At 37.3% G+C, this 24,832-nt stretch overlaps 1 protein-coding gene across 4 annotated transcripts in view; it reads left to right on the top strand.

Moving 5' to 3' along the window:
- Window positions 1-24,832, top strand: part of HIBCH (3-hydroxyisobutyryl-CoA hydrolase) — a 91,159-nt gene that overhangs the window by 14,596 nt on the left and 51,731 nt on the right. For 2 of the 4 annotated variants that reach the window (XM_059054675.2, XM_067026453.1), the window contains 4 exons: window positions 6,738-6,878; window positions 7,462-7,546; window positions 11,067-11,147; window positions 15,865-15,917. In XM_059054675.2, the coding sequence (XP_058910658.1) occupies window positions 6,738-6,878; window positions 7,462-7,546; window positions 11,067-11,147; window positions 15,865-15,917 (360 nt within the window). Of the gene's footprint in view, window positions 1-813; window positions 913-6,737; window positions 6,879-7,461; window positions 7,547-11,066; window positions 11,148-15,864; window positions 15,918-24,832 lie in introns of all 4 variants that reach the window. The other 2 variants (XM_067026452.1, XM_067026454.1) reach the window with 2 other exon arrangements.

The raw sequence follows: 24,832 nt of genomic DNA, 5'->3' as shown, positions 1-24,832 counted from the left end.
TTGTGCTAGCAGTGATATTGTTTAAAAAAAAAAAAAAAAGAAAAAAAAGAAAAAAAAAATACTTCACCTAAGTGCTGGAAAGTCGATGCTTAAAGATATTCCTGCATCCATTGTAATAGCAAAAATTGTAAATTACCCAGTGCTAATCAGTAGGGGACTGATTAAATTGATATCTAAGAATGAACAGCTGTTAAAAATAAGTGGGTAACATCCGTGTTAGGAAATTCTATAGGTTAAAAGGCCTGTTTTATTCAACAAATTGTGAAGAAAAAAAAGGAATGGAGGCAGAACCTGTAGATTTTAAAAGACTTGAAAGATATATCCATTTTTAAAAAAATGGGTAGATGATGTTTATGGATGTACACTTTGTGTTTATCATAAAAACCAAGACAGTTGTTACTTTTGAAGGGAGGGTGAGGGCTATGATCGGAATGGGGCAAGTGGAGGGCTTTCGGTCTGGCTAGACAACGTTGGGTCTGGGATAGGATTTTACCCCAATAACAAGTTAGTAGTTAGCTTGTTACTATTCCATGGATGCTGGCAAAAGATATGCAACTCTTGAGTTAGAGACAAAGGACATAGTTATTAGTGACCCCATTAGCAGCACTGAGCTTCAGGTTTGTATTGGTTCCCTTGCTCCCCAAGGCCCACAGGGGAGACAGAAGGCCCAAATGAATGTATTCATATGTAGTGGGTTGCATTACAGGGCAGCAGTACTGAATATGGGGAACCTACCGGTTTGTAACACACTGTAAGCAAGCCAGCTCACTGTCCTGGAGGGAGACTTTACATTTTCTTCAAAGTTTCTCGCAGCAAATGCAGGCCTGAAAAATGACCCAGGTGAAGAGCATTCAGGCCCTTGGATCCATGAACTACACAGCAGTGAAGTGCAGGGAAGCCTCAGGACCCATGGTAGGTGGTTTCTCCCTACAGCCAGTCAGCTCATTGCAGATGTAATTAGTTAAGATGAGGTTGTACTGAAGTAGGAATTACTGGGGAAATTCAATATAATTTATCCTTATATAAAGGGAAAATTTGGAGATATGTGTACACGGAGAATGCCATGTGAATATTGGAGTTATGCTGCAACAAGCCAAAGAATTATCAGAAGCTAGGAGAGAGGCCTGGAACAGAACCCTCCCCTTAGCGCCTTCAGAGAGAGTGTGGTCCTGCTGACACCTTGATCTCAGACTTCTAGCCTCCAGAACTGAGACATTAACTTTCTGTTTAAAACCTAAACGTAGTTTGTGGTACTTTGTTATAATAGCCCTAGCAAAGAAATACAGTTATCATGTTACATTTGTCAAAATTAAGAACATTGCTATGTTAGTATTACCTTTATACTTTTTGGATTTCAACAGTTTTTCCATCAATTTTCTGTTCCAAAATCCAATCCAGGATACCACATGACATTTCTTTGTCATGTCTTCTTAGTTTCTTCTGGTCTGTGACAGTTTATCAGTCTTTCCTTATTTTTCATGACCTTGGCAGTTTGGAGGAACACTGGCCAAGTGGCCTGTAGAATAGCCTCTAATCTGGGCTTGTGTCTGTTTTTTGTTGTTGTTGTTCTTTTTTTTCCTCTCTCTTTTTTTTTTTTTTTTTTTTTTGATGACTAGCCTGTAGTTAAAAGGTTTCTGGAGAGAATATCACAAAGGAAAAGTCCCTTCTTATCACATATCAGGGAGTATCTGTGGGTTTTGACATATGCCTTAGGGAGTACATGGCATCCTCATGACACAGCTGGTGATGCTGACCTTTATCACCTGGTTAAGGTGGTGTTTGTTGGGTTTCTCCTCTCTAAAGTTACCATTTTTCCCTTTTCTACTCTGTTCTTTGGAAGCATGTCAGTAATGTCAGCCCACAGTCAGATGGTGAGGGGGCTAAGCTTTACCTCCTGGAAGGGGGATTTCTACATAAATTATTTTGAATTCTTTTGTGGGTAAGATCATCTCATCTTCCCCATTGATTCATTCAGTTATATATATCAGTGTGGACTCATGGATATTTATTTTATTCTTTGGGTTATAATCTAACAGCACATTATTTATTCTGTTACATTGTTCCAACTTTGGCCATTAGGAATTCCTTCATTTTGGCTTCTTGTGTCCCTTTGATATGACCTTTTCATTTTAATTTTCAGTTTTTAAAAAACACCTCGCTGCTTTCTGATACTGGAAGATGTTCTCTGGCTCAGGAATCAGCCATTTCTCCAAGGAGCTCTGGTTGCCTTTATTGGAAAATTGCATTTAGAAATCAAGATATGAGTCTGGGATTGCCCCTTGCTACTGGCGTGTCAGGGTTTTCTCTTGGGGATAGAACTAGAGTAATGTATATATCTGTAGTAGAATACATATGCTGTATACTGTTTACTGTCCCATGTATACATAAATAGTGATAAGTGTTTCTGTGTTTATCCTCTGTTATATTAATATGTATCCTCTTAATATATATTAAGAAAACATGTTCATACTGCTGTCTCTGACTTTAATCCAGTACCACACGGCAGGCTTCATTCTAGCCTTCCCTTCTTGCTTGTCTCTAACTCTCCTCCTGACCAGTGAGAGCCTGGTTCTCACTGACCACCCTCCATTACTTGTTTTTTTAAAAAATTCTTTAAATACAGTATGTACCTTTTAAAAAAAATTATTTTTGGCCGTGTTGGGTCTTCATTGCTGCGCGTGGGCTTTCTCTAGTTGCGGCGAGTAGGGGCTGCTCTTTGTTGCGGTGCACAGGCTTCTCACTGTGGTGGCTTCTCTTGTGGAGCACAGGGTTCTAGGTGCACGGGCTTCGGTAGTTGCAGCACATGGGCTCAGTAGTTGCAGCACACGGGCCCTAGAGGGCATGGGCTTAAGTAGTTGTGGAGCGTGGGCTCAGTAGTTGCAGTGCGTGGGCTCTAGGGTGCGCGGGCTTCAGTAGTTGTGGTGCACAGGCTTAGTTGCTCCGCGGCATGTGGGATCTTCCTGGACCAGGTCTCAAACCCGTGTCCCCTGCATTGGCAGGCGGATTCTTAACCACTGGACCACCAGGGAAGAAGTCCCCATTACTTACTTAACCTCAGTATACATGCAAAGCAGTTTCAAACAAATTTACTAACTAGAGCATAGGTTGACATACAGTTGTTTTTTTTTTAATATTTCCTTACAGCTTGCAATCAAATGACTGTTTTCTAAAGTTACTTAGGTCAGCTTTCCTGCCACCATCCTCACGATCTCACTTCAGTGTGCTTGTCATACATGTGTGGTTTGGTTACATTTATTTGCCACAGTCTGCATTCCATGTTGGAATCCCCTGACACTGGGTGATTAAAAAAAAAAAAATACAGTTTGTATACATTCAAGTTCACTCTCTGTACATTTCTTTGGGTTTTGACAGATGCATAAATCATGAATTCATCACTCAAAGTCCATGCAGAAGAGCCCCATCCCCCTAAAACTTCTGCTGTACTTCCCCTTTGTAGGCAGTCACTTCTCCCGCTCCCCATCCCTGACCTGTGTTAAGCCCCTATCATTTTGTTTTCTACAGAACATCATATGAATGGAATCATACAATATATAGGCTTTTGCGTCTGCATTCTTTCACTTAGCAAAACGCATTTAAGATTCATCTGTGTTGTTGCATGAACTGATAATGTAGTCCTTCTTATCACTGAATAGTATTCCATTGTTTGGATATACCAGTTTGTTTATTCATTTCCCTGTTGAAGAGCATCTTGATTGCCTTCAGGTTTTAGTGAGTAAGAATAAAACTGCTACACCTGCTTGTGTACAGGTTTTTGTATGAACATAAGTTTTTAATTCACTTGGGTAAATATCTAGGGGTATGATAGCTGGGTTTTATGGTAAGTCCATGTGTAACTTTATACGTTTGCCAAATTATCTTCTATAGTGGCTGTACCATTTTGCAATTCCATCAACAATGAACAAGTGTGCTGTTGTTCTGCATCCTTGGCAACATGTTATTGTCTGTTTTTGGATTTTAGCCATTTTAATATGTGTGTAGTGGTAGCTCATTGTAGTTTTAATTTGCATTTTCCTCATGAGAAATGATGTTGAGCATTTCATGTGTTTTTTTGCCATCCCTATATTTTCCTTGAAGCCCTTCAGATTCTTTTTGCCCATTTTAATATTGGGTTGTTTGTTTTCTTATTGAGTTTTAAGAGTTTTCTATACAGTTGACCCTTGAGCAAGGTGGGGGTTGGGGTCACTGATTCTCTGTGCAGTCGAAAAACCCGAGTATAATTTTACAGTCAGCCCTCCACAACTGAGGTTCCTTCTCTGCACCTGTGGATTCAACCAGCGGGGGATCATGCAGTACTATAGTATTTACGATTGAAAAACATTTGAGTGTAAGTGGACCTGCACAGTTCAAATCCGTGTTGTTCAAGGGTCAGCTGTATATTTTGTATGCAAATTCTTTGTCAGATATGTGATAGGCAAGTATTTTCTTCTAATTTCTGGTTTGTCTTTTCGTTCCCTTTATCTTTTGCAGAGCAGAAGTTTTAAATTGATGAAATTCAGTTTATCAATGTTTTCTTTTGTGGATCATGCTTTTGGTGTTGTATCCCATTAATCCTTAATGTTTGGAAGGCACTGTGAACCAGAGTCCAGGGGTGTCGCCCTCATAAGTGTTCCTTGTACCTTCTCTGGGGGTGGGCTGCCTCCCCCCCCCCCTTTTCCTTTGTCCCCTGTTCCTTTTCCCCAGCTGTGATAGGTAAACACTAAGGTCAGTAGGCTATGGTTTTGAAGTGCTTCTCCCTTGGGATTAAGGGTCTTATTTCATAGGCCTCCATCCCATTTCCCCACTGTGGTGGGCCTCCACCAGAACCCTGGGCTACCAGCTTTGAAGGCTCTCTCTCCCTTGAAGATTTAGCCTTTTGTTCTGTGTGGAAGATGAGGGGAAAGGATTTAGCTGTGCCTGCTGTTTCCCTCCCCCAGCCAGCCCCACACGGGGGAGCTTTCTCCAGTCTTCCCTGGGAGAACCTGCTTGGGTTCCAGGAGGAAAAGCCAGCCAGAATGGGAGCTCCCCCCATGACTGTGACACCCGCCACCCCCAGGAGATCCATACTATCACGCTTGCCCACACTTGACCTCTAGCAAGTCATTAAAAATTCTAGTTAATCTTCCTTAGGGCTTTTGCCTGAGCTAAGCAAATATACTGGTCCTGCATCTCCCTGAAGGCACCTGTCTCTCCAGGTTTTATTACGGGGCTGTTTGCCCTGTGACCTCCTGTCTCTGACTGAGTTCACGAAAGCCATTAATTTTCAGTCTGTTCACCGTTCTTTCTTGTTACAAGGTCAGGAGACGCATCTTTTCAGCTCTCAACATCTCTGAGCTGAAACCAAATAATAGAGTTTTAAAGGATTGTCTCTGATATTAGGTGATAATTTATGTAAAGTCGTTCAGTGGAAACAGTCATGAAACTTTTTTTGTGTTTTTTTGGGGGGTGCTGGCGAATCTGACTTGGTTCAAGCAAAAAAGAAATTTAGTTAGAGTGGAGAGAGATGAAAGTTTATTAATACTTGTGTGTAACGTGTTTGTATAATATGAAATCTGTTTTACTTTAAAATTTAGAACGACGTAGGTATATGAAAAGTACAGCTTTTTAGTCTATCATCTGTCTTTTCATATGAGTAAGGGTTTAATCAAGGAAGTAGAACCACTGAGTATTGAAGGGGAGCAAAATAAGCCACTCCAAAATGTGCCACTTGCCTCACTCACCATGGTACCTGAGGCCCTAAGAACTGTGTATAGACAAGTTCTTCACAACTATATGCTTTCGTAAGCTCATTCTATAATCTGGCCTTAAACTACTTATTCTGCCTACTTTCCTGTCACTCATTTTCTTAATCAGCCTTTATTCCACTCATGTTTAACATCTTAACATTTCCATATATTCGCTGTTCATGTTTTAGAGTGTGTTACTCTCCAGGATTTTCACCCCTCTTTTTCTTGGCGTATATCAAGGCCTAGCTCAAATATCACCTTTTTTTCCCCCCAAGTTGTTGGTAGCTACTGTAGTCAGAATTATTCGCCCTCTCTATTCATCTTTGATTTCCAAGTACCTAACATATTGCTTGGTACACAGTAATAAAGATTTAAGAGTATTTCATAGTCCAAGAAATTCTAGGACTGAGTTCTATTTTATTTTTATTTTTTTAGAAACATTTTTAAATTAATTAATTTATATTTGGCTGCGTTGGGTCTTCGTTGCTGCCTGAGGGCCTTCTCTAGTTGTGGCGAGCGGGGGCTACTCTATGTTGCAGTGTGTGGGCTTCTCATTGCGGTGGCTTCTCTTGTAGCGGAGCATGGGTTCTAGGCACGCCCGGGCTTCAGTAGTTGTGGCACACGGGCTCAGTAGTTGTGGCTTGCGGGCTTAGTTGCTCCATGGCATGTGGGATCTTCCCAGACCAGGGATCGAACCCATGTCCCCTGCATTGGCAGATGGATTCTGAACCACTGTGCCACCAGAGAAGTCCCATGGACTGGGTTCTATTTTAAGTCAGTTGACTAAGTTCACTCAGAAATAAAAATTAAGAGATTTAAGAGGTATATGTAGTTTGCTTTGGAATTGTCTATCTACAGAGTCCAAATAACTTTAGAAGACTTTGTACTGAGTTATCCATTCAATTAGCTAATGTTAACATTGTGTGAAAGATTTGCATTTAGTGTATGTTTTGATGTTTACTTGTGACAAAAACTTAATGAATTTTATCCTAAAGTTATTCTTTATTTACACAGAGAATGTCTAAGCACACAGATGCAGCAGCAGAAGTCCTATTGGAAAGAAAAGGTTGTGCAGGAGTAATAACACTAAACAGACCAAAGTTCCTAAATGCTCTGAATCTTAATATGATTCGGCAGATTTATCCGCAGCTAAAGGTTTGTAATTTTCTTAAAGCAATCATATGGATCCTTCTGAAAGTATATCCTTAGAGAATATTTCTGATATTCTCTCCCATAGAATCACTTGACTGTCTGGGATCAGCACCTAAGCCCCATCGCTTCTAGAGTCCTCAGCGCTTTCCTAAGTGGTTTTCCTGGAGCACCCCTACCGACAGGGAGTTCATTGCCTCAGAAGACAGCCTCTTCCACTTTCACGAGCCTCCAAGTTTCTTTTTATGTTCTGCCCCTCTTTATTTTATTTTTCCAACCTGACGATATATTAGGCCCATATTTTTTCACCTTGGTCTCAAAGTTGTCGTGGCAAAGATTCCAGTTGCCATCATCAAACTTGGATCACAAGATGCACTCATGTAGCAACTTTGTTGTGATTGCCTCTAATTTATGTCACAAAAGAAAATGAAGTTGGGATCCATTCTTCTGGATATGTTTTATAAAGCTTATGCTCTGTATATAGCCACATATGTCTCTATATACACATGTGTTTATGTGCATATGGATATATCATTAATGAGTTTGTATTTATGATATGCTTATACCATCTTCTTTTACATGTGGATAGAAGTGGGAACAAGATCCAGAAACTTTCCTGATCATCATAAAGGGAGCTGGTGGAAAGGCTTTCTGTGCTGGAGGTGATATCAGAGGTAAAAACTTTTTTCCCTTCTCACCTAAATGCCTTTTTCCCCCCAATAAAACTGATAAGGTATTAGCAAATTTTTGTGATACTTTGTAATTTGCTTTGCTTTCTAGAATTGTTTTTTGTTAAACAGTTAATACATTTTTAGTATGGTTAACTTAGAAAAAGAAAACATTTAAAGACTTACCTCTTGTAGTTAATAGAAAAATGAGAATAGCAGCTTTTTTTTTTTTTTTTAAACTATATACGTGCCCTTCAGGTATCTTGTCTCTTTCCCTGAATCATCCTGAACAAAATGTCCAGTTATGGTATGTGATTCTGCTTTTTATTTTAGAATAGGTGTTATTAAGCAATTCAGTTTATCACATAAGCCTGACAGCCTGGCTATGTTGAGTGACTTGCCATTCTCCAAACATGACATGCTCTCACATATTTCCATGACTTGGTGCTTTCCCATTGTTCATGAGCCCAAAGCAAGAATGCACTTAATTGTAGTTTTATCCTGTTATACTATCAATATTTTTTTGTGTTTAAATAAACATGCTGAGATAAATAAAAAGATTAATTCTCCTTATCTTTCTAATTATTTAGGTGAATCTGTACATATTTAACTATTGAAAACAAAAGACAAAAGAGAGAAGAAATGTTATTACCACTGGTTGTCAGTATTCTATATATACTGAAAACTTTTCAGTTTCAGTATTTTATATATATTGAAAACATTTTGAGTTTTGTTTCTTATGGAATTGGTAGGTTCCTGGGATGGTTTTTTTCTTTGTGTTTTATTTTTTTATATTTTTTGTATTGTGTTAAGATGATAATGTTCAGGTTGATCTATTTACCATATTTATAATATTATGTAAACCATTACATTTGAAATGTAAGCTTGTAAACAAGCTTGATTCAGTACATAATTTCAGATATCTATTAAATTTAAAATAACTGAGTCTTAAAATTTCACTTTAAAATTTTCAGTTGCTTCGACTGACTAGTTAACTGAATTGTTTTTTGAATTTGTTTTGCCCACTACTTAAATATTTTTAAAACATTGTTTTTCAGCCTGGAATTAATCTTTCCTCAAGAGCTGGGCTTTTGATCTTGTCAATTTACAGATGGGCAGAGCCTTATGTATTGATTTTAGCTTCTTCTGACTGTGAGCTATTTTTGCATATAGGCCTAACTTTATATTGCTGTTTGGAAATACAGTTAAAAATTCTAGAATTATTCTAGTTCACATGTATAAGCAACGGATTTCAATTCTAGGAAATTTAGTTTCTTTTAAACATCACAGTCCAAGACAGTAAGTGGGCACTCTGAAAAATAAAATTTTTTTGTCATTTATTTATTTTATTTTTGGCTGTCTTGGGTCTTCAGTGCTGCCCAAGGGCTTTCTCTACTTGTGGCGAGTGGGGAGCTACTCTTCGTGGCGGTGCGCAGGCTCCTCATCTTGGTGGCTTCCCTTGTTGCGGAGTACAGGCTCTAGGCTCACGGGCTTCAGTAATTGAGGCTCACGGGCTCTATAGCGCAGGCTCAGTAGTTGTGGCACATGGGATTAGCTGCTCTGAGGCATGTGGGATCTTCCCAGACCAGGGCCCAAACCCGTGTCCCCTGCATAGCCAGGCGGATTCCCAACCACTGCGCCACCAGGGAAGCCCTGACAAAAAATTTTTAAATGATGTTACTGAACATTACTTAATTTATATGGAACTGATTGGTTAGAATAAGATTAGAAGGAAATCTCAGAAGATTTCTGAGATAGAAGAGCTTTATTCCACAGGCAATGCAATTTACACCCCTTTTCTTTTAGTATTGGGGAGAAATGATAAAAGATAATAGATGAGGGTTTTAGGGGTTTTATCAGTGAAAGCCTCAGAATGACAAAACTAGATATCGAACCTTTTTTTAATTTTTAAAATATTTATTTATTTATTTATTTATTTGGCCACCCCATGTGGCTTGCAGGATCTTAGTTCCCCCACCATGGCCTGAACCCGGGCCACGGCAGTGAAAGCACTGAGTCCTAACCACTGGACCACCCGGGAATTCCCCAAACCTTTTTTTTTTTTTAAACCAAGAAAAATAGTCAGTATTTGGTTGGAACATTTTGAAGGAAGCTATATCAGAGTTCTGAAGTTAGTCTAAAAAATCTATTAATAGTCAACAATTTTTATGTAACTCTTTCCCATAAAATAAGTAAATGTATATATTATATATTTAATTTGTATTTTAGTGAGTAATTCTCATAGGACTTAGACAGGAAGAGCATATGAACTTGAAGTGTATGGAAGAGAGATTTGATGGTGGTTTTGACATTGACTATAGTAGGAGTATAGTAGATAGGACTATGGAACTCTGGATAATAGAAAAATAGAAATGAAGCCATTTGATTGTTATTTATTATTAAAATATTTACTGAGCACCTGCTTATTAAGACAGGCATTTGTATGCTATAGCAATATCTCTGAGAGGTTATATTTCCATTGATATTAATAAATAAGGATATTACTATCTCATTTACCTTCTTAGCCTCACCTTTTACCATTCTCCTTTAGTCTTTTAAAACTACTTATTTCTTGATTTTATTCTTTCTTGCCTGTGTGCCTTTGTAGGTACTCCTTTCTCTACTCAGAACTTTTCACTTTTCAGAACTTTTCATTTTTAGGAAATCCTTACCTGTTGTTCACATTTGGCTCAGAGTTCTCTCTTCTGGGAAGCCTTCTTTTTTTAAGAAAAAAATTTTTTTTGGGGGGTGCATTGTGTGCCATGCAGGATCTTAGTTCCCTGATCAGAGATCGAACCTGTGGCCCCTGCCACAGGTGGAAGCATGGAGTCCTAACCACTGGACTGCCAGAGAAGTCCCTGGGAAGGCTTCTTTTAATTACATCTCTTATGCTCATGTTCCCACAGCACCCCAACCTTAGAGTGGGCATGACACAGGGAGTGTAGCTCAGTAGTCTGTCTTACTAGTCTGAACTCCAGGGCAGCCGGCTTATATTGCTGTCTTGTTATCTACAGCACTGAAAACAGTGCCGTGGTACCTGGTAGATGCTCAGCAAATGTTCCATGGTGAAATGAATGTGGCAGAAGTATTTAACTAGATGGAATATATAGAACTCTGTGGGTCTGTGCATGCACATGTGCATATATTTCTTTGTGTGTATATGTATAATGTACTTTGTGTTAAGATATATTACCAAGGGAAACATGTATCCAGCAAACATTCATTTAGGTGCTACAGAAAATAGTCAGAAGAAAATGCATTTTGTGCCAATATATAACTTATAATGTAAGTATAACTCTTTGTAAGAAGTTATGAATAAGAATTTTTGCCTTGAAGTTTTGACTTTGGATTTGGGGCTAACTATAATATGTCCGTGGCATGGATGACTTCAGAACCTTAACAAACCATTGTAGACTTTCCCCCTGGTACTTACTATCACATTATTTAAAATTTTTCTATTTGACTATATTGACTGCAAAATACTTTTTTTGATTTGTAATCCTTCTTTTCTCTTTTTGTATTGTAGTGATCTCAGAAGCTAGAAAGGCAAATCAGAAGATAGCTCAAGATTTCTTCAGAGAAGAATATATGCTGAACAATGCTATTGGTATGTGTGCTCTGCTGAGAGCTTTGAAAATGGAATCGAGACATAAGCTGCACAGTATGAATTGTTAAAATGTAATCAACAGACACTCTTGTTTAATCTTTTATATACTTTGTGCCAGGAATAAGCTTGATTAAAGTAGTCTGACTGCTCATTCCAGAACAATTCATACTTGATTATTAAATAGGGTATGCTTAACTACTATTTGCCATATAATCAATATGGAAACATGGATTCTGATCATATGGTTGGCTTTCTTGGAAAACAAAAACCTGGGTGCCAGTTTTCTCTATAAAATGAAGTGTCATTTCTGAATTCTTGAACTCTGGGATGAAATTTCTTTATAGTCATCAATCCAGATTTCATTGTAAGTGATACAGTAGTTACATTTATCAAGCATGTGTTTCAAATGTTCAATTACAGGGAATAATATAATAACTACTTGTGTACCCACCAGCCCAGAATGAATAGACCACTATATTTTATTTTTGCTTGATGTTTTGAAATTTATTTAAATTAAATAGAATACTATGAGTTTTTAAATTACTCTTCAGTCTACTTCATTGCTTGCTTCAGTGCCATTTCTTTCTCTCTCCAGAAGCAACCAGTATCCCTCCTCAGAAGCAACCATTGTCATTAGTTTTTAGCACATCCAGTTAGACTGTACTTTATATTTTTACTACATATTTATGAACAAAAGTAGTATTACTTTGTGTTTTTGAAATTTGCATAAGTACTTTCTTACTGTGTATACCATTCCATAAGTTTTTAATAACATGGAATGTAACTGTTCTTATATTATTCAGTTACCCTATATTACTTAATCTGTTGTATATTAGTGGTTATTTTAGATTATTTCAGCTTTTTACTAATACAGAGTGTTATACCCTTATATGTACACCCTTAGTGCCCATGTGCAAAAATTTCTAGAAATAATAGAAGTCGAATGGATGGTCATAGAATTTATGTATCTTCAGTGTGTTTCCAAATTCTTCTCTAAAGTATAAGACTTTATTTTCTACATGTCCTTTCTATCATTTTTTGTTTTTAAACTTTGCATGCTTGATATCTTATTGTGGTTTTAATTTGTACTTCATTGGATGCAGGTGAAGTAGAAGGTGTTTATCATTTAGATTTTCTTTTCAGTTTCATCCTTTGTTTATCTTTCTTTTGGATTGTCTTTTTCTTACTGATTTTATAGGTCTTTATATATTCTGATTCTTCACTTTTGTAGATCATATATATTATAAATACACTTCTCTCAGTCTTCTGCTTTATCTTTTGGTATATACAAGTTTTTGTTTGAGATGAAATGTATTCATTCTTTTCCTTTATGATTTCTGCTATTTGCATTTAAAAAACGCTTAATAACATGGAGGTTTTTAAGATCTTCTTTTATATTTTCTTTTAATAGTTTGTTTCTTTATACTCTTAAGTCTTTAAAGTGCTTGGCATTTTTTTGCATGTGACATCATCTAACTTTTACTTTTCATCTAGAAAGCCAGAAGTTGTAATGCCTTTGATTGAATAGTCCTTGTTTTCCTCACTGGTTTTAATGATACTTCTATCATATATCAACTTCTCATATGTGACCAGGTCTGTTTCTGGGCAACTTTGTTCATTGGCCTATTTGTCTGTACATATGGTAAAACTACAGTGTCAAAATTATTATAACTTTAAGATATGTCTCTCTCTGGTAGGACATGTTACCCTTGTTTTCTTTCAAGATTTTCTTGGCTACTCTTGGACTTTTGATTTTTCAAATGAATGTTTTTTTTGGTTTTTAAAAATTCAAATGAATTTTTAAATTATTTTGATATATAATAAGCTTATGCAGTCATCGCCATTAATCAGTTTTAGAACATTTTCATCAGATTGACTTTCATGTCCTTTCATAATGTTTTATAATTTTCTCCATAAAGAAAAAAATGATTTTTTAAGTGTTATTTTTAGACAGCTTATTTTTTTTGTTACTACATTTAATAGTAATTTTTCTTATTACATTTTCTAATTGACTATTTCTAGCATGTAGAAATGCTTTTGATTTTAGTATTTTGTTCTTACATCCAGCAATGCTGCTGAAATTTATTATCAGTTCTAATGATGTTTCTGTAGGTTCTCTTGGCTTTTCTACATTGGTAATTCTACCATCTACACATAATTTTTTTCATCTCTTTCCAGTCTGTATACTTATGACTTTTCTTGTGATATTTTGGCTAGGACCTCTATTATAATGCTGAAGGATTGTGGTGTTGTCTTATTTCTGATGTCCATGGGAAAGCTTTTAAAATTTCATTCTTTAGTATATAATCATTTTATAGACACTTTTTACCAAGTTACAGATGTTACTTCTTCTTTTTTTTTTTTTTTTGCTGTACGCGGGCCTCTCACTGTTGTGGCCTCTCCCGTTGCAGAGCACAGGCTCCGGATGTGCAGGCTCAGCGGCCATGGCTCATGGGCCTAGCTGCTCCGCGCGGCATGTGGGATCTTCCCAGACCTGGGCACGAACCCATGTCTCCTGCATCAGTAGGCGGACTCTCAACCGCTGCGCCACCAGGGAAGCCCACAGACGTTACTTCTATTCCAAATTTGTTAGGGATATTTTCTTTTGTTTGTTCAGTTGTAGCGGTCCAGTGCTTGAGCATCCACTTTTCTGACTTTTTCTCTTCCTCTCATGGGCAGGAGCTTACTGAATTTTAGGATCAGCAGATAGAGTTTTTCTAGCTATGTTTTTACAAATTGTATAGCTCTTCCTACCATGAGGCTTTATGCAGGTATTAACTCATAGCATGTTATGTGTGGCCCATGTTATTCCTGACTCAGAACAGATACACACACACACTCACTCATAATCTTTGGCTGTAGCTTCCACACAGCTATTAGCTTTGAGTTTATTTGTTTCTGGCACCTGAGGATTTCCCTTGTTTGGCTTTTGAACTTGGATATACGTTGAAAACAAAATTTTTTTCTAGAATTTTTATGTCTTTGAGCTAGGAGTAGGGAGACGAGCCTGTTTCCCAATTTAACTCAGTGAGCCACATTGAATGGAGAGCTCTCATTTCTTTGAGTCTATAATTCTACAGATCAGGTTTTACTTAGGATGTTTTATTCATTCTAAAAATTCATACCAGCACTGTCCAATAGTACTTTCTGTAATGATAAAAGTATTCTGTTTCTGTGCTGTGCAATATGATCACTACTAGCCACACATGGCTAATGAGCACTTGAAATGGGGCTACTGTGATCAGTAAACTGAATTTTACCTTTGTTTAATTGTAATTAATTATAACTACATTTGGCTATTGACTACTATATTAGACAGTGCAATTCTATACTAAATAAAAGAAGAGGGGAGAAAACCTCTAAGCAGTTTGAGAAGAGTTTGGTAAAATGTTAATATACAGAGAGAAAGCCTTCCAGATATAATTTCTGTACATTGTAATGACATACTTTAGTAGTTAAGGAATTTGACAGATTCTGGCCTTGTGTTCCTGCATCAATTAGCTTCTGATATTTCATATCTAAAATATACGTATCTGTAGCTGAAATGGTATATTTGTATGCATGTCCACTCCAATCAATAGAGACATTTGTTTCCATTGTTTCTAGGGAATTATAGTTAAAAATTGAGGGCTGTGGAAGTCCTTGTGAATGTTAAATTAGAATTGTACTTCAGTGGCTCATTTGGCAGATTGGGAATATTTATAGAATTGCTAGATGGATCAAAATTGCGCTTTTATATTGGTCTTTGGTAAGGAAGTTATATTGGCAACAAGCTGTAATAGAAGTACAGTGATTTATATTATGTTGTGCGCAACTTCCTCTTCAGAGGGAAAGGAACAGAGTAAAAGTTTACAGGATTTTTGAGCTGGAAGGAACTTCTGAGGCAAGTCTCATCATTTAATAGATAGGGAAACTTATCTATATATTATATACATGATATACACATGTATGATAGGCATAGATACATATAAGTTACATGCGTATATGTGTATACACATATATATATATTGAATTGCCAGAATATAAGTATCTAATGCCAGTATATATATTGAATATAGTTGAATTGCCAGTTAATGACAAAGCTGAGACTAAAATTTGGGTCTTTTAACTCTCAGTCCTTGCTTTTTCCTGTATGCTGCACTTCTCTTTGTATCCAGATACTTCTTTAGATGTACAGAAGACAAATTATGTTCTTTAAAATACAACTATGTTAGGCTTCCCTGGTGGTGCAGTGGTTGAGAGTCCGCCTGCCGATGCAGGGCACACGGGTTCGTGCCCCAGTCCTGGAAGATCTCATATGCTGTGGAGCGGTTAGGCCCGTGAGCCATGGCCACTGAGCCTGCGCTCCGCAACAGGAGAGGCCATAACCCTGAGAGGCCTGCGTACCGCAAAAAACAAACAAACAAAAAACTGTGTTACATAAACATCAGTGGCTTATAAGGCAAATATTGTTTTTCTCAATAGCTGAGTTATATAGGCTTTCATTTGTTTCAAATTGAGGTGTTGAGTTTTTCATAATAATGAATAGATGATCAGGATTGTGTATGGACTGATGTTTTAAAGAGAACATATTTTATAAGCCATATGTTTAGTCTACTTTGATATTTCTTGCAAAAATTTCTTAGGGAATATACTCAGAGCTCATGTAACGTGTGATTTTTGGAAAAATAAAATGTATTTTAAGCATTGTAACTAATTACAGCTCTATTTCTTTTAGATTCTTGCCAGAAACCATATATTGCACTTATTCATGGAATTACAATGGGTGGGGTAAGTAGACCGTTTACTCTTATCATTGTTATGTGAGCTATATTAAAAATAAGTTAATTATTAAACAGAAGTGAGACAATGAATGTAATACAATAGAAGTTGAAACAAATGTTTGGAACTTTGCAGGTTTGGGATATAATATTTGCTTCACCCAAAAAAATACATTCTTAATTATGTTCTATGCTATTTCAGCTTCTTGAATTAGTAAGCTTTCTTGACTAACAAAATTGATTCTTTTTTTTCTTATGTAGAGCCCTTTTTCTACTTATAAGTGAACTGATTGCTTTCAACAGCTTCAGAAAAGAAACTGGAATGTTGAGGTTTTTTTAGACTCTGAATAGTGGAGATGTGGTTCCTAAGTTACATCTACTGCACAAAATCTCACCTTAGTGAAAGTGTTTGGATACTTTTTGAAGTTCTCTGAAAGTGCATTTCTATCAGTTGACAAATCTTTGTAATAGCACAGATGCAAAATAAATAAATCTTAGATTTCACTGGCTTTGAATAATTTTATAAGGAGTTGGAAAGAACATGAAATAATTACAGAAAAAGTGTTCCAATGTGTGGCACTGGCTATAACAAAGACAAGCCTTTAAAGAAGTGAGAGGTCAGAATAGGTCTTCATGGCAGGAAAAGGTAGGATTTAAGAAGGTAGTAGGAAGCTGAAGGGTGGAATTTCAAAGATTGAACTTGTTAAGTATTTCAAACATTTAGTCATTGAGAGATGTCCCCTTCTTTCTAGGAAAACCACACACTAGATGAAGTCTCTTGGGTACTTGGAATTGCTTAGATCTTTCTTTTTGAATTTGTTTTATTGAAGTATAGTTGATTTACAATATTGTGTTAATTTCTGCTATACAGCGAAGTGATTCAGTTATACATATATATACATTCTTTTTCATATGCTTTTCCCTTACGGTTTATGACAGGATATTGAATACAGTTCCCTGTGCTATACAGTGGGACCTTGTTTATCCATTCTGCACATAATAGTTTGCATCTGTTAATCCCAAACACCCTATCCGTCAGGATTGCTTAGGTCCTGCACATTATTTTGGGAAAGGGCTTCCATTAGTGCCTGTGGTTAGGAGCAGGATCAAGGGCAATCTATACCTCTCAGCTTGTGGCAGGTACTGAGCATGAGTTGATTGTGCTTTCTTTGTCATTGAAGTGTTAAGATGGGAAAAATAAGAGCTCCCTGAAAAATTTCTGCAGAACAAAAGGAAGGAACATAAACTGAAGCTTTGAAGGAAGAGCCCCCTGTGAATGTGAAAGGAACCAGAAAAAAAATGAAAACAAACAGGAAAGCATTGGGCATACTTAATAACATGTAAAATGATGTGGCTCCAATGAAATAGGAAAGACAGCCCATAAGTAGACGACAAGCTTAGATGAAAGGGCAGCAGGTTACAAGGGGGAACAGGCAACATAAGGAAGGATGACTGGAAACTAAAATGCAATAGCAGAACCTGACATTCCACTTTGAAGGTCATAGATAAGAAGGAGTTGAATTTCATATTACAGATAATGAAGTTGTGTCTGTGGAGGACAAACTTAGAAGCTCTCACCAAAAAAGGACAAGGATAAAAATGATGAGAGCAAACATTAGTCAAACTCTAAGGGTGGAGCCCAGTAGTATGTGTTTTAATAAGTCCTCCAAGTGATTGAGTCTGTTAAGTGGGAACTAGTGCCCAAGACATTGATTGTATGTAATGAATTAACTGCATTCATATTTCTGCCCCGTGATTCTAGAATGGTACCAGTTATATACCATGCTTGGAAAACCTGAGAAAATAGTTAAGTCTTTTGCAGTGATCTCTGGTTCAGGTGAGGAACCCCTCAGTGAGAAAGGTTCTTTTATATTACATATTGTCAGCCCTGCCCCTAAAAACAAACAAACCTATGTGTCTTTTCTTCTATCAGGTCTGCCACCTACAATGCCCATATGTACTCTACATCTAATACATCTAATTCATCTTTTATTTATTTATTTATTTATTTATTTATTTTTGCGGTACGCGGCCTCTCACTGTTTGTGGCCTCTCCCTTTGCGGAGCACAGGCTCCGGACACGCAGGCTCAGCGGCCATGGCTCACGGGCCCAGCCGCTCCGCGGCATGTGGGATCTTCTCGGACGGGGGCATGAACCCACGTCCCCTGCATCGGCAGGCGGACTCTCAACCACTGCGCTACCAGGGAAGCCCTAATTCATCTTTAAAGACTGAAAGTTCTACCCTATATTTTTTAACAGTCTTAAATACCACTATTAGATGTGATTTTTTTTTTCCTTCATTGACTCAGTGCATTCAATCTTTACTCCAAATTTGGCATTTATTCTTTATTGTCAGTTATTATGAAATATGCCCAAGTATATTAGATGGTCTGTAAAGGTGAGGACTACTATTTTTTTTTTAGCATGCTCATAACAACTAGGGAATGGACAGTATATATTTAATAACTTGTTTATTTAAAAAATTCTGGGGCTTCCCTGGTGGCGCAGTGGTTGAGGGTCTGCCAGCCGATGCAGGGAACACAAGTTTGTGCCCCGGTCTGGGAGGATCCCACATGCCGCGGAGCGGCTGGGCCCGTGAGCCATGGCTGCTGAGCCTGCGCGTCTGGAGCCTGCGCTCTGCAACGGGAGAGGCCACAACAGTGAGAGGCCCGCGTACTGCAAAAAAAAAAAAAAAAAAAAAAAAAAAAAATTCTGCTTTAAAAAACATCTTTGTAGCCTTTGAAAGAGTAAAATTTACAGACTGGGAGTGAATCAGTTCTTTTTTCTTGTAATGGGATTTTATATGTATCTTGGTTTTGAAGGCTAACTTTTCATGTCTCATTTACAAATGTTGCTTAATATAAGACTCAGTGAACTCTAGCTTTTGAAAATGTAATCCTCTAGATCTTTGGCTCGCAACCTTGGCTGCATTTTAGAATCACTTGAGAGTCTTTCAGAAATCCTGGTGCCCAGGCTTTAGTTACCTCCCGTACCATTAATCACATATTGGAGCAGGACTCGGGCATTTTTAAAGCTCCCTTGTAATCCCAATGTGAAACTAAGGTTAGGAACTGCTGAACTACTAGCGATTCCCAGCTAGTGTGTAGTTCAGTGTTAGCTGTGGACCTTTTTCAAAAAGGCAGTGTTTCTCACAGGTTAGTTCATATCTAAATCCAAGGGCTGGAAGGCAGTGGTTCTCACAGGTTTGTTAGTATCAGAATCCAAGAGCTTGTTAAAAGGCAGACTTGGGACTTCCCTGGTGGTGCAGTGGTTAAGAATCTGCTTGCTAATGCTGGGGACATGGGTTTGATCCCTAGTCCGGGAAGATCCCACATGCCGCAGAGCAACTAAGCCAGTGCACCACAATTACAGAGCCTGTGCTCTAGAGCCCACACGCTGCAACTGCTGAAGCCCGTGTGCCTAGAGCCCATGCTCCACAACAAGAGAAGACACTTCAATGAGAACCCCATGCACCACAATGAAGAGTAGCTCTCGCTCACCACAACTAGAGAAAGCCTGCACGCAGCAACAAAGACCCAACACAGCCAAAAATCAAATATAATTAAAAAAATAAATAAATAAAGATGGACTTTAAAAAAAAGGCTGACTCCTCTCACCGCCCCCAGTTTCAGTTTAGTCAGTTTGAAGTGTGGCCTAAGAATTTGCATTTCTAAAAGTTCCCAGATGATGTTGATGATGCTCGTGATAGTGGGGATGCCTCACTTTAGGAACCACTGCCATAAAGTGTTGAGAACATGCAGTTTGTTAATTCAAAAGGCCTTTATTTTCAGAATTTTTAGTAGAATTTTAGTATTATAGGTAATTGTTTTATGGATACATTTTAAATCCTATTATAAAAGTATGAGACTAAGATAGAGCAAATATAGCTTACAAAAAGGTAGCCAAATAGTTTTGTCTCTGTCTTTATCTTGATTCTGATTAATGAATTGTTTCTTATAAGAAAGAATTATAAGAAAACTTTAACAATCCAAAAGATGGCGCCATAGAGCTTGATTTTTATTTAATTTTATTTTTTCTTTTTACTACAGAGAAAAATATTTTTCCAGCAATGCAAATGACAGTTTTACTGTCTCTTGTTGTTTACCATGAAGAGTAACACAGCACTTTGTAGAGGGGATGACTAAATTCTATTATGTTTCAGATTTCAGAAATTCAAATGTTTACTTGGTATTTTGGTATACTGTAAAATAAAAATGTTTCTGAGTGGTTCTTCACTTGGTTAATTAAAAGTATGTAAGATTATGTCATTACAGTGTTTTTGAAAGAGACGAAAAGTTTTTTGAATAGCAATTTGAAAGAATAATTCATTGTTTCCTAAGAAGGAAGAATTTTAATTTCCTTTACCCTTTATTTAAAAAATCTAGTCATATTTTCTCAAGTTAATATATAATGGAAAGGCAAATTTGCTTTAAAAGTTAAAATTAATTTTAAGTAGATATAGAACAGAAAAAAATTCTTATTTTTGTTCTGTATGTGTAGTGCTACCTACATTTCCCTCCCAACTGAATTGGATTTTAAAAACTTTTAAGTTTCTTTCCTTTTCCTTCTTCCCTTTCTTTGTCCCTTCCTCTCTCCCTTCCTCCCTTTTCTCTTCCCACCAATGCATTTTACAATAGAAACAAAATTAGCTCCCCCAAGCCAACTCAAAATATGTTTACAATATGGTATTGTTTTTGTGTTTCTCAAAGTGTCCTAAAGATGCTGCAAGCAAAAGGGTTTTGTGATCAATATAATGGAAAATTAAAAGTTTTAAGGCATACTTTAGAAGGGGTATACTCTAATGAATAGAGAAGGAGTGGGAACTGGATCGGAAATAGTGAGCATATACAATCGCCAAAAGACTTTTTGGGACACAAACCAGGCACATGGAAAACTGACTAGTGCTCAGTTAAATGGGAGCTACTGAATCAGATTGAGTTTAGCCACAATTAATGTCACTGAGACATGTTCTTATGAGAAGAATTACTACAAAATGATGTAGTATTTGCATATAACCTATGCATATCCTCCTATATACTTTAAATCATCTCTAGGTTAGTTATATGGTGTAAATGCTGTGAAAATACAATGTAAATAGTTGCTGTTGCACAGCAAAATTCAAATCTTGCTTTTCGGAACTTTCTGGAGTTTTATTCTCAAATATTTTGAATTCACAGTTGGTTAAATCTGCGGGTATGGAGGGCTGAGTGTATTTTGGGTATTAACCCCTGATCAGTTATATGGTTTGCAGGTATTTTCTCCCATGTCATAGGTTGCCTTTTCATTTGTTGATGATTTCCTTTGCTGTGTAGAAGCTTCTATTTGATGCAGTTCACGTTTATTTTTGCTTTTTTGCCTTTGCATTTGGTGTCAATCCCCCCAAATCATTGCCAAAACCAGTATGAATGAGCTTATTCCTTATGTTTTCTTACAGGAGTTTTATGATTTCAGGTCTTACATTCAAGTCTAATCCATTTTGAGCTGATTTTTGTGTATAGAGTGAGTTCTAGTTTCATTTTTTTCCATGTGGATATCTGGTTTTCCCAATACCATTTATTGAAGAGATAATCCTTTCCCCATTGTATACTGTTGACTCCTTTGTTGAAAATTAATTGACCATATTGTGTGGTTTTATTTGGGGGCGCGTTCTCTCTCTCTCTCTCTCTCTCTCTCTCTCTCTCTCTCTCTCTCTTTTGGTTCCACTGGTCTTTGTGCTATGTGTCTGTTTTTATGCCAATACCATAGTGTTTTGATAACTGAAGCGTTATAATATGATTTGAAGTCAGGAAGTGTGATGCTACCAGCTTTGTTTTTCTTTCTCAAGGTTGCTCTGGCTATTTGAGGTCTTGATTATTCTGTATCTGTGAAAAATGCCATTGGAATTTTGACAGAGATTACATTGAGTTTGTAGATTGCTTTGGGTAGTATGGACATTTAAACAATATTCATCTGATCAGTGAGCACAGAATATCTTTCCATAATATGTGTCTTCTTCAATTTCTTTCATCAGTGTCTTAGAGTTGTGAGTGTATAGCTCTTTCACCTCCTTGGTTAAATTCATTCTTAGGTATTTTATTCTTTTTGATCCAGTTGTAAATGGGATTGTTTTCTTAATTTCTCAATCTGAAAGTTATTAGTGTACAGAAACACAACTGATTTTTGTGTATTAATTTTGTATCCTGCAACTTTACTGAATTTGTTTACTAGTTTTAACATTTTTTTGTGGCATCTTTAGGGTTTCCTATATATAATATCATGTCATCTTCAGATAGTTTTACTTCCTTTCTGATTTAGATCCTTTTATTTATTTTTCTTGCCAAATTGCTCTGGCTAAGACTTTCTATGGTGAATAAAAGTGGTGAGAGTGGGCATCCTTGTCTTATTCCTGATCATAGAGGAAAAGCATTCAGCTTTTCACTGTTGAGTATGATGTTAGCTGTGGGCTTGTCATATATGGACTTTATTATGTTGAGGTACATTCCATCTATACCTAATTTGTTGAGGGTTTTTATCATAAAAGAATGTTGAATTTCATCAAATACTTTTTCTGCATCTATTGAGATGATCATATGATTTTTATCCTTCATTTTATTAATGTGGTGCATCACATTGATTTCACATATGTTGAACCATTCTTGCATCTCAGGAGTAAATCCTACTTGATCATGGTATCATGATCCTTTTAATGTATTGTTGAATTTAGTTTTCTGATATTTTGTTAAGGATTTTCCATCTGTGTTCATCAGGAATATTGTGGTGTAATTTTCTTTCCTTACAATGTTTTTGTCTAATAAGAATGGTAGACATTCTTATTGCTAAGGCTGCTTGTGTAGATCAAGGTTACTTGATTTCAGATACATGAATATGAAACAGGTATGCATTGAACTCTGATTCTTATTTGTCCTTTGTGGGTTTAGGGTGGAAGCAGCCAGTTGTTAACTGTGATGAAACTAGACCTGACGCAAATGTGCAAAGATAAAGGATGATCAGTCAGGGACTTCCCTGGCAGTCTAGTGATTAAGAATTTGCCTTCCAATGCAGGGGGTGTGGGTTTGATCCCTGGTTGGGGAGCTAAGATCCCACGTGCCACCCGGTCAAAAAACCAAAACATAAACCAGAAGCAATATTGCAACAAATTCAATGAAGGCTTTAAACATGGTCCACATCAAAAATATCTTTAAAAAAAAAAAGAAAAAGATCAGTCAGAGACTAAAGGAAGTTGCTGCAGTGCAGTTGCCCTGGGAAGTAAAAATAAAGGACTATACTGACAGGCAAAGTTGTGTTGTAGAGAAAGCAATAAAATATATTAAGAGTGGAAGAATAATCAGACAAAAAAGGATATGGGGAATTCCCTGGCAGTACAGTGGTTAGAACTCGGCGCTTTCACTGCCAGGGTCTGGGTTAGATCCCTGGTCAGGGAACTAAGATCCTGTGGCATGGCCAAAAAATAAGATATGAAAAATAGCCTCCTTTAAGACTGAAGATTAATAACACGGCAGGATCTGTGAAAGGAAGAATAGAGAAGAAATTTCCCTTGGATTTCTAAGTGTTCAGAATATGTACTTATGTGCATTCATTTTCATTTGTGTTCACTGTTGGCATTTCTCCAAGCCTGGATGGAGATCTTTTTCTTGATAGAGAAGGCTAGGTGCCTCCCTTTCCCCCATGGGATTCTCTCTACTTAGATTTCCTTCTGCTTTATTAGGGGAGAGGAAGGGTTGCTTTTAGTTGCAGAATTACTCGTAATAGATTTTTAGGGTTATTTAGTTTCTCAGTAAGCCTTTTTCATAGGTAAGCATTGGGTTCTATTTTTCAATACACAATGGATTACCCTCTAACAAATGTTCCTATGCTGTTTAACTCCATCTCATTCCTTGTCTATCTTATTAGATAGAGCCCTTTAGTCTCTCCTTGCCTCTACTCTTTTCACGCTGACTTCTAGACCAAACATATCTAAGTAGAGAATCGGAAAGTGCTTCCATTTACTAACCAGGAACTTGGCTTTACTGCCTGCCCCTGCCCCTGCCCCATCTCCATCCCCATTTTAAGGTATTGATTTCTGGGAAGTAGAACTTTTACTTTCCAGGCCTACGGGTATTCTTGGCAACTTTCACAGACTTGCAGATTCTCAGATCTACAGGGAGTTCTTTTTCATTTCCTTGGCCATTTCCTGTGGGCATATTGGTCAGGTTTTTGGTTCATTTCATTTTTTAAATGTGAAAGCACCCTAGGTTCTTGGTCAAGTGGCAGATACCTTTCCTCTGTGCCATTCTTATCCTGCCTCCATTTTATCCCCACTATGTTGGGTTGGATGATTTGTGGTCTAGAGGGCTCTGTGTCTTATTGAGGAGGCATCAGATTATTTCACAGAGAAGGGGCAGAGGAACTCCTTTTGCCCATAAAATGAGCTCATTCTCCTAAGGATATGTGGAGGTAGGAGATTTAAGACTAACTAGAGGTTCGTTATGATTTTAGCAATAATACGAGGTTGTTCTCAGCTATTTCACCCAACCAGCAAAAATTACTGCATGTCTGCTATGTACTAGATACTGGTTAGGCTCTAGGGATAGAATAGTGAGCAAGATAGATATATTTTCTTTCCTTATGGAGCTTACTGTCTTGTGAGGCAGGTACAGAGTCATCTGGGAATACATAAGAGTACTGGCCTCAACTGTGTGTGTATGTCTGAGTACTTTAGTGATGGAGATGGTGTAGGGAAAGCACCCTGGAGGAAGTTTTATTTAAGCTGAGACTTAAAGAGGAATCAGCCAGGGACAAACAAGGTGGGATAGTGGAGGAATGCGCTATGGTTGGTACAAGCGTGTTAAGGGGTTGATGCAGTGTAGAAGAATAGTGTGTGAGTGAGAAGGTAATAGTATATGTGAAGATGAGAGAATTCATGTTTGGAAAGGTTAAGTGTGTCT

The sequence above is a fragment of the Kogia breviceps genome, chromosome 2 (assembly GCF_026419965.1).
Source record: "Kogia breviceps isolate mKogBre1 chromosome 2, mKogBre1 haplotype 1, whole genome shotgun sequence".
NCBI lineage: Eukaryota > Metazoa > Chordata > Mammalia > Artiodactyla > Physeteridae > Kogia > Kogia breviceps.
Note: the sequence above shows the minus strand (reverse complement) of the source record. Positions and strands in the feature narration are given on the sequence as shown.